The sequence below is a fragment of the Glycine soja genome, chromosome 6, assembly GCF_004193775.1.
Source record: "Glycine soja cultivar W05 chromosome 6, ASM419377v2, whole genome shotgun sequence".
NCBI classification, from domain to species: domain Eukaryota; kingdom Viridiplantae; phylum Streptophyta; class Magnoliopsida; order Fabales; family Fabaceae; genus Glycine; species Glycine soja.
The window spans coordinates 3,227,670-3,238,743 of NC_041007.1; the positions used below are offsets into that span (position 1 = coordinate 3,227,670).

General features: G+C 31.7%; 1 protein-coding gene and 1 pseudogene across 2 annotated transcripts; one reads left to right on the plus strand and one right to left on the minus strand.

Annotated features, from left to right (window-relative positions):
* The first annotated feature begins 559 nt into the window (after window positions 1–559).
* Window positions 560–4,112, plus strand: LOC114413991 (annotated as a pseudogene).
* A 2,610-nt stretch (window positions 4,113–6,722) lies between these two features.
* On the minus strand, window positions 6,723–8,941 carry LOC114414740 (protein RICE SALT SENSITIVE 3-like). Of its 2 annotated transcripts, XM_028379126.1 has the most exons (8): window positions 8,639–8,941; window positions 8,342–8,395; window positions 8,101–8,238; window positions 7,849–7,957; window positions 7,652–7,693; window positions 7,515–7,571; window positions 7,211–7,427; window positions 6,725–7,102 (listed from the first exon to the last, which is right to left on the minus strand). In XM_028379126.1, exons 1-8 carry the CDS (start codon window positions 8,779–8,781, stop codon window positions 6,999–7,001), a joined length of 864 nt encoding a protein of 287 aa, XP_028234927.1. In that variant the 5' UTR covers window positions 8,782–8,941; the 3' UTR covers window positions 6,725–6,998. The 2 variants fall into 2 exon arrangements, with proteins under 2 accessions (XP_028234926.1, XP_028234927.1); XM_028379125.1 differs by having other exon boundaries at window positions 6,723–7,427; window positions 8,639–8,929.
* Between the last annotated feature and the right edge of the window lie 2,133 nt (window positions 8,942–11,074).

An 11,074-nucleotide genomic window follows, 5' to 3' on the forward strand; every position in this document is an offset into this window, starting at 1 on the left:
GATGAATATGAAAGGGTCACAGGAGGGGGTGTGTGTGAGTGGCTACTATATGCAGGTCTACAAAAGAGAAAGGTTAAAGGATCTGAGGGTAGTTTGGTAATAATAATTTTAAAAGACAAAGTAAGGGTGCAAAAGAGAAAAAATGGGGTGTATCAGACAATTGCCTACCCTTACTCGTATCGTATCACAAGCCTATTGACAAAAGTCATCCCTCAAAAGACACTTATATTGCTTTCTACAACGATTCCAATATTTAAATAAAAATCATCAAATAATAACTTTTTTATGCAAAACATTTTTTTCTTATGCAAAATATCGCTGGATGATAATATATTCAATAGTTATATTAAAAATTACTCATTTCCCTGCCTCAGGTGTAAAGAATAAGTGTCCCGCCCGCAGCAAATAACCCTCGTGCCTGATTTAAAATTGTTATATATATAAAATAGCCTGAATGCCATATAGGAATTTTATTTATTCTACTGCCACGGCATTCATGAGCACCCGCAATCGATATTTTTATATGTTTAACCCCAAACATTTCAGTCATCAACTTTAATTTTATATATTATCATCACCTCCGAGTTCTGCCTTTATAAACCACATATCATCCCACCCCATTCACGAAGCAGCGAAAGAAAAATATAAAATGGGTGCCAACAGATCTTCTAAGGCCACGATCTTCATCCTGTTCTTCACGGTCTTGGCAGTGTCATCGGCGTTGGACCTGTCGATAATCTCGTATGACAGGGTGTATAATGCCATCGACGAGATGGAAGAGAGGTTTCAGATCGATCCAAAGAAAACCTTAAGTTTGTCGAGCAGCACAATGCTGGAAACCGGACATACAAGGTTGGACTGAACCGGTTCGCTGATCGCAGCAGAATGATGACCAGGCCAAGTAGCCGTTACGCTCCGCGCGTGAGTGACAACTTGTCGGAATCTGTTGATTGGAGGAAAGAAGGCGCTGTTGTCCGAGTCAAAACCCAATCAGAATGCGGTAAGTTCTGTACTGTTTGTCGTCTACTATTATGAGTACTAGCTTTTTTTCTAAATACAACACTCTTTTATGTTCTGTTTTGTTAGGATTAGAAAAAAAGGTTAAAAAATAGAAAAAATGAATAAAAATTAAAGTGTTTGATACTTTAACCTAAAAAATGTAAATAAAAATAAATTATGAAGACGTAAGACTTTATGCTTATCCGTCCACTTAAGAATTTATTTTATCTCTTAAACTCAAATTTTGTGATAACAAATCAAGTTTTGTTCATTCTCTTATATTTTTAATCACTTTTTGCGATAAAAATTTAGTTTTTAGATCCCTACACAAAAAAAAAAAAACATTGAAAAAATTATAAAAATAATTTTTATTTCTATGTAATATCCTGATTTATTGTTAAAACTTTTCCCTTTTCATTCTTTATAAATCTTATTTGATTATTTTTTTTAATTTCTTTCCCTATTTTTACTAATTAAACATATGTTTTTAATTTTCTATTCCTTATCCTAAAATTTTGCTAAAATTTCTTAGAAGTTTTGAACTGTGCTTCACTCATAGCTTTCTTTATTTAACCTACAATATATTGCTTAATTATGAATACTATTGTAACTGTAAAAGCTTATAACGTTACTTTTATTTATCTTATACATTTCTTGTCTAAGTTTTTTGTTTTTTTAATATAGAGAGCTGCAGGACATTCACAGTCATTGCCGCAGTGGAAGGAATTAACAAAGATAGTAACAGGCAATCTAACTGCACTGTCAGACTGTGATAGAACAGTCAATGCAGGATGTAGTGGTGGACTTGCGGGACTATGCCTTAGAGTTCATTATCAACAATGGTGGCATTGACACCGAAGAGGATTACCCCTTTCAAGGTGCTGTTGGTATTTGTGATCAATATAAGGTTAGTTTTACCTTTGATTCTTTGATAAATTAGTAAATGTTTCTAATAGTTTCATTATAATACTTATATAATTTTTTTCTTATCTATAGATAAATGCAGTTGATGGTTACGAACGTGTTCCTGCCTATGATGAATTAGCCTTGAAAAAGGCGGTAGCAAATCAACCAGTGAGCGTTGCCATATATTGAAGCATATGGCAAAGAGTTTCAATTATATGAATCAGTAAGTTTTTTAATCAACTTTACTTGAAAAGTAAAGAACTAAAGGAACCTACAATGTGAGTAGAGAGACGGACTTAAAGTTAGCAATGCATTACATTTAAACTAATCTAATCTAAAGAGATACTCTCTCCAAATTTAAATATAAACAAATTTAACTATCAAACATATGAATTAAAAAATTTAGTTAATAATATTTAATTCAAAAATCTTCCTCAAATATTTTTCATAATGATGCTTGTAAAATAAAAATAAATGATTTATGAGAAATAAAATTTTATTAAATGAATCACATAATAAGAATATTATCATTAAATAAAATAAAAATTAATTAGTATTTAATTTATTTATATTTAGATCTAATTTTTTTTATTGCTTATACTTAAGTCCAGAGAGAATACATTAAAAATTGTTCAATTCTCAAATATAAATTACAATAACTTTACTTCTTATTTACTGACTTAATCTAGTATATTTTATTTGTCCTAATTTTCCAGGGTATATTCACAGGAAAATGTGGCACGTCAATAGACCATGGTGTTACAGCTGTTGGGTACGGAACAGAAAATGGAATTGATTATTGGATTGTTAAGAATTCATGGGGTGAGAATTGGGGTGAGGCAGGTTATGTAAGAATGGAACGTAATACAGCAGAAGACACTGCAGGAAAGTGTGGAATTGCGATTCTGACATTATATCCCATAAAGAGTGGCCAAAATCCCTCAAACCCTGATAACTCCAGCTAAACTCACTGGGACTTTACAGGTAGGAACAAGATAAACCTAAGCAAATCATGACCAGCTTAGTACTTATTTCCTAGCTTTTATGATCTTATCGGAAAAAAAATGCATAATCATAAATGTGTTGGGATACTGATGGATTAATGGTTTGTTATTCGCTCCACTCTGTTTATGTTGGGTGATGCATTATATTATAAGTCTCAATTAACAAACATATGTTGATTATTATTGGTTTCGTACTTTTGTAGATTAATCATTTATATGATGTTGGAATAAAGTTGTTTATTCGTGACATGGTAATTTATAATTTTAACCATGTGGTGGATAAGATAAAGTTGGGTATTTTAAGATTTAAATTAAAGTATAATCCTGTGGAGACTATTTTGATAAGTATTAATTAAGATAATTGAATCCTTTATTATTTAGATAATACACAGGTAAAATTCAAAATAGATTAAAGATGACGAGAGAATAAAAGAAAAAAATAATTAAGAGTGCTAGAAGAGTAGGCAATCATAAGTAACAGTTTAGTATATATAAAAACTTAAGGGCTTTTGGTTTTACCTCATTAACTGTATGATTACTTATGTAACATAATTCTTTTTATAGGTTTTTTTTATAAAAAAATATCGTATGCTTAATCTATTAGAACTTAATTAATGGTCATACGATGTTAATTTTTTTAATCATGTATTACTACTCATGATAGTTATTTACAATCCTTAGAATTACCTATTTTTTTCTATTAATTTTAGGAGATTTGAGCGGATTTTTATGAGTTTTAACCTATTTTATCTTCAAATAAATGAATTTTATAATATTAGAATCAGAGACATTATATGCTTTATCTTCTATTTTTTTTACCTTAATTTCTATTTTATTTTATTTTTTATTTTATTTTCAGGAAATAACAGGAAGACTAAAAGAGTTCTAGACTTCTGTTTAGTGGAAGTCATCTAGCTCATGAATGAAAAGGTGAAAAAAGAGAAGATTAGGGTACTCATTCTCTATTCTCTAATTTGAACTTGCCATGAAGGGTCTTGCTCTCTGTCTTTAGGAATTCTTAAGATGCAAGAAAGATATTCAAGGTGGAAGGTCACATTTCTTCAAGCATCTATGGAATTCTTTATTCCTCTTCCTTCTTAATCCTTGTTTTTAGTTTTTCTATCTCTAGCTAAATCCTTTTTGTTGGAGTTAGGAGAATTTCTATGTAGCCCACAGGGATTTTTAATAAAATTATGTTTTTCACATGCTTGTGTTCTCTAATCTTTTTGCTTCTTAAGAAATGACGATCATTGGTTGTGAATAAAAAATTTACTTCATAAATGTGCTTCAAGACACAAATTTAGCAATATTTTGGGCTAGGAATAGTCACTTGATGTTCGCGATGGTTACAGATGAAATAAAAAAGTTACACACAAGAAGGGATTGAATTGTGTGAGCGTTCTTGAAATACAGCTTTAGGGCTTCTACAAAGGAGGGGTTACGGGGAGCAGAGTTCTTATTTATAAAAAATAAGTATAACTTATTTCTAGGAACGAAGGTAAATATCTATTAAGTCTTCAAAAATATTTAGGTGCAATTAGGGAACAGGGCATAATAATAATAATAATAATAATAATAATAATAATAATAGAGATACTGTGCAAAATCAGGAAATAGATAGAACTTGCAGATTTAATCACGACATGTTTTGTCAGGAGTGTGCTGAGGAAACTAACACCAGCCCATAGTTGACATAATTGCTTTTAACAAACGGTGTGGGGTGCTAATATTTTCTTACTTGCAATTGGTTCCCAATTCCAAAATTCATTTTTATAATAGTTTTGCCAATTGAAATTAGAGGTGACACTATTTTTACATCTTAGTTTAAAATTTGAATTCAATGTTGCTATTGTAATTTTGATTTTGGCATGCACGACACGAGACCATGTTTAGATTAACTTAAATGCAGATGATACGTCCAAGAACTAAACTTGTTATGCATGCAGGTATGGATTTAAATTACGTCAAACAACTTTCTTTAATGCGGCTATCAAGCAGGTACTTTAATTCTCTTTCGAGATTCTTCTCTTTACAATTTCCTCTTTTGGAGGGTAAAAGTTATTAACTTTGAAGTGAGTAAAATTAATTTTGAACAAAGTAAATTTTTTTAGTTGTAAGAATCAAAAACAGGTATAAAAAATTTAGAATGAATCATAAATCTTATACAACCAATTGAATTATATTTTTTTTATAAAAAAAGATTTTAAGTACAGGACTTATAATTTTTTATTTTTGCTATAATGCAATTTTAGTCTTTTAGATATTGCAATTTTATAATTTTAATTTTTCAATTTCTAATTGTGTCAATTAAGTTTTTTTTTTGGTTTTTTTTTCATTTAATCAGGTCCTACATCCTGGTTTCATTGAATGTTTAAGTCATTAATTATCTAAGAATGAAATAACATTTTTTTTTCTTACCATTGTTGTCGTAAAAATAATATCCAAAAGCATGTCTAACACAATAATTATGTAACACAGTTAGAGCACCTTATATGTCATTGTAGCCATGTCATGCTAATTTGTCATTTTAGTTAATTAGGTAAGATATTGGATAGAATTAGAATGGGGGACTTGATTGTACATGATAGAAAATTTGAAAATTTTAATTCACGTAATTAGGATTTCAGAGATCAAAATTACATTATCACAATACAACAGGATTAAAAATGTAATTGAAACAAACTTTTTAAAAAAAATATATATATTTATGCTTTAAAATAATTTTATTTTATCATCCAAATTATTTTTTTTTTCTAAATTTAATTTTTAAAATATCATTCACAAATATAATTTTATTTTTTTAATATATTTTTTAAATAATTTGTTTCAACTAAAATTCTACCAAAGGTTAAATGTTTGAATAGTAATGATAACTAATTTATATAGGGATGGATCTAGGTGGACAAGTAGGGGCCTTGGTCCCCTCCTCCGGTAGACCTTAGGATCATATATATATATATATATGATAAAAATAAAATATATAAGAAACATATGTTTTTAAGTTAATATTTATTTAAAAACTTTCTAGTGACAAATTATATCTTTAATTTTATTCATAAATTAATAATAAATATTTTTAAATCTATTATTTATTATAAAAATATTAAATGATTATGTAAAAAAAAATTGATCCCTTTTGAATCTATATAGCCACTTTATACAACAAGATATTGTAAAGTTGAATTGGGTTTGGGACCTAATTCCTGACAAGAATATCTAAATAGTGTGTGTCTGGGAGTGAGAGAATTCATTTCCTGGACTGGAGTTGTGAAAGGAATAGTAGAGTGTTGGGGGACCAGGGCTCAAATACTAATTGTCGCCCAGAGCAGCTTGATGCTGAGTTGCTGACTTCAATTATCACTGCCTTCGTTTTCATCACAGCCACACAAGATGCTGGAACACCGCTTCCATCCCCACCACGTTATTCAAATCTCTAACCCCATCCTTCCTTCACCATCATAGGATCATCACTACAAAATTTCCCATTAAATACTTCTATATGGAATGGACCCTAATTTCATATTATTTCCTCATTAATTTTCAATTATTGCGCGCTATTTAACTTTCTAGCATAGAGTTTAGGCGGCACCAATATACTCTCTCCAACCTATAATTATTATCGTGATTTCTTTTTTTATCTCACAACAGTTCTTATTTTAATTTTTTAATATAATATTAATTACATATAAATAAATTAATAATAATATAAAATTAATTTTATAAATACATTTATGATTATTTTTTATTTATGTACAGTAATCTAAAATGACTGATATTTTGTAACTAAGAGAATATCTTTTTCAGAAGAAAAAAGAAGCAAAGCTGAATGTAGTTTTGTTCTAATCTAGATAATAATGTCTGCATTGCATTGATCATTACATAAATGCGCGCAGAAAGAAACAGTAACAGTGATCGCTATGATTGATAGGTTGTCGGCCACCAATAAACATACCACAATACACATTGTGGCCAAGTGAAAGAAAATAAATAACTAACCATTTCTTAACATACTGACTATGATTTAGGAGTCATTATGGTCAAAGTGGTTCCTGTCTCTTAATTAATTAATCTTCCAATTCCAAATCCATGCTACTTGTTCAGGGAACCGACCTTTCTTCCTTTGTGATCGTCATCAAGGGTAGGATGAAATTCACAATCCTCTATCTTCACTCTCTCAATGGTGCTTTGTGTCCCTGCATCAAGGACTTGAGTGGAATTATAGGGTGGGATTCCAGATGGTAACTTTGATAGCAAAGCTCCAAAACTACAGGGCATGGTTGGTAGTGGTAGAGAAGGAGAACCTGAACAAAGAGATGGGCCTGGTGCTCCATTCTGAGGGTTGGTGTTCCACCCCATATCATATAGAGTCATTGCATTGTTTTCTATGAAACTTGGCTTCACAATGTATGGATGTTGAAGAGGTAGGTATGGTCTTTGAATACCAAACACACCAGGTATGCTCTGAAGGTAGCTGAATTGCCTCTGTATGCTGATCACCAGATTCAGGTCCTCTGATATCTGAGGAACATGTGAATTAATTCTTAATAGTGATGGAGATTTTGCAAAGATGGAGAAACATTAGGGGTGAGAAAATTATGTATGTACCTTGTTAAAAGAACCCAATTGCACTACGCCTTCTCTGACGGCGATTATGACTATACTCTACCAATGTGAATTAATCATAAAAAGTCATTAGCTTTTTCTATTTTTCATGTGAAGTTTGTGAACGAATTTATACCAACCTGAATGCCTGAATTGAACTGAAACTCCCACGCCTTTGGTTGCTGTTAAGTATTATCATGACAAGTACCATGAAATTAAAAAAAAAAAAAAAAAAAGAGAATTGAGTCAAGCGTTAAGATTAAGAGAGAGGGAGAAAATGTGAAGAAATATATTACAAATTAGAACTATTTCTGTTTATAACAATGACTTCTCTTACAGGTTCGACTGAAGCATTCCATGAAGCAATATAGCTAGATTCACACTCATTGTGACTCTCATTGTAAACCCATTTGTGACTATTATCTGCGGCAACTTTTCCCACGAGTCTGCAGATATATATAGATCAAAGGATGGATTATGTTGTCCCTCTTGCTTCACTTGAATTTTGCAATGCTACTTTAGGAAAACAGAGGAAAAGATAATGAATCTTCTTATGGCAAGAAAATGTAAATGTAATGTCAACGCTCACCCCTCTCCATAATTGTAAACCTCATGCGACATTTTGAAGAATACGTCAGCTCCAAATCTACCGTTCAAGTAACCACTACCACTCTTCCTTTGCTCGCATTCGTTAAAATCGCAGAACCCATCTTCCCAGACAAGGATCCTAACCAAGGAAACCTCTTTTCGGTTGGTCAAAAAAGAACTATTGAAACCAGACATGAGACATGGATTTGTTTTGTCATAGTTGCATACAAAATTACCATTACCAGTTCCTTTTATTTCCTTTGGAGAGATCAAGAGCAGTTCCTCCAAATTCCCACCTGTAAAACATCAATTATAAGGCTACAGACATAAAATAAACCCAAAAATCTCTCTTATTTAAAGCATCAACCAGTCCAAGCAGAAAAACTTATTGTAACAAAAATTAAAATTAATGACAGAATAATTTATATGTAATTTAAAAAAAATGTCACTAAACAAGTGATGTGATTTTTGTTATTGAATTTGGTCACTAATTCATTGATTATTTGTATTTTTTGATTGGTGTTACATTGTATACTTACCTTGGTGGAGGAAAGTTGCGAGGTAATATCCTCCAGAAGACAGCATATACCCACTTAGAAGGAGTGGAAGAATTGGGAGAAGTGCAAATGGTTCTGAGAGTCTGCTGCAAGAGATAATTAAGCAAAGGTAATCCACTTTCCATCTTCTGCGGACACGGAGTAAACAGAGTGGGGAAATGAATGGCCAAATGGGGGCAACAAGATTAAATTTAAAAGGCAAAATGCAAACAAAAGTGAGGATGGTACCCACTGGCCTCTTGCAGCCACCAATGTGGGGGTGAAGTGAACACACACCGTTGTAAAAGACAATTCGACTTGTTGTAATTTTACAGTGGGACATGGACCTTCACATTTCCCTTTCCACTTTGGTTGACTGGTGAAACCATTTATTATAACTAAAAAGAAATCCTATAAGTAAATTGGTTAGAGTTTGATATTTTCAATTACACGGGTTAGCACTAAAAATATCATACGTAGGAAAAGCTTATTTATGAGATGGTTCCTTCTCTTGTCACTTTTAATTTTAACTCATTCCATCATCTCCCAAATATACTGAATTCCTTCCAGTCCAGCTGTGTAATGAATATTGAACAGTTGACCGTTGTTTCTGTTACAGATAGTTATGATTAATTAGTTGCTTCTTTTATGGTCAGCGGTGAGATAAGTTCCTTGATTAAGAGATAATTCCAACTATGGTACTAGTGTACTACAAGTGTACACAAGACTAAGAAATGAAACTCTTTTCTTGTGTTTTTTCTAACTAAACTGGGGGAATAATCAGATTTGTTCAAAAAGGCAAAATTGTGTGCCAATGTTAGGCGAGAAGATTCCTGAATCTTGATGATGCGTTTGAGATAGAATTGCTGATTTTACCTGACCTCTAGTTTATTTTGATCGATCCAAGTATAATCCACATGAATTGAGGTTCAAGATCTCCAGATGATTGTGTAGCTCTGTGGCAGGATTTAGATTACCATGAACAGGAGATAGATATCTATAAAAGGCTTTCTAACAGTACTATAGTCAATGACTCTAATGTAATAAATGTTTATTTACTACAATGAACCTAGTTGTATTTATAAAAATATGAGATGAACTTAATTTTCTGGCTCGAACTCTCAAAGAAAATATTATTATATCTTGGTGTAATAATCGGATAACTTCAATTCAAGTTGAAGTATGTATTTTCTATGGGAGCCGTTTATGCTTTATTTGCAGGATTTAACTATTGGGTGGGTAAAATCTTTGGTCGGACATACCCTGAAACTTTAGGTCAAATCCATTTTTGGGGGTTAATCTGACCCTCTTTCCCATGCATTTCTTAGGGCTTTCGGGTATGCCACGTCGCATTCCAGATTATCAAGATACATGGATGAATTTTTATGGATCTTATATTTAGGTTTTAATGTCAATCAACTTAAATGGAGGTGGTCTATTATGCATGGAGATTGGGCTTGACTTCTTGTGTTGAGAAAGAGGTTTTATCTTGTAACAGTAGTTGATTGAGTGGCATGTTGTGTCATATTTTGATCCTTTAAACTAGCTAATTAGAGTTAGCTACTTATCGACTGTGCCACAACTATACCTGGCTGTCTAGTTGGCTTGTCTCTTGTAGAAGTGGTCCTGTTGGATATTGATTTCAGCACTTGCGTTGCACATAGTAACAAAGTGGCTTTTCTTTTCCGGCATGGACACTCAAAGCATCGTGCAACCCTCTCTTGTTAACTTAACATTAAGTGTTGTACTTGGACAACAACACAAGCTAATTTCTTTTGAAAGCCCATTCACTTACCCGACCTCTCACCACCTCCTATTTATTTTTAAGTTAAGAAAATTAATTAATTCTTACACATTCTAATAAAAAATTATTTTAGGATAAACATGTAGTTGAGATCAAATTAGATACATATCTCGACAGTTTAATATTCATTCTACCAATTTTTAAATCAAACGAGCGCATCACCCATTAATAATAGAATAGGTTAACTTAAAAAAAATACAAAGTAGTATCTTAAAAAAAGCTCTTCTTACATGTTTTTTGTTTTTGATAAATGTGAGTTGTTAGTGTATAATTTATCATAATCAAAATCTAAGTCTTTTTCAAATTATTATTTAATTGATTGATAAAATAAGTTTCTATATGCTAAAACTATATCAAAATGAAACTCTTTTTTTCAAAATTAAAATAAGCAGGGAGTGAGTGGGCAATGCAATGCATCCCATTTGCTGAGGAAGCAAACGAATTGACAGCTACCACAATAGACCCCAAAAGAGTCCCACTCTCCGTTCTATCTTTTCATACTTGTTCCCCCCATTTATTATCTCGTTTCGATCTTCTTTAACGGATACAGTATTCCAGCGACAACACCGCATTGGCACAGACTTATTTCAGCACTGATTGGTAGTATTTTGTAAGTTAGTATGTTCATCCGTGCA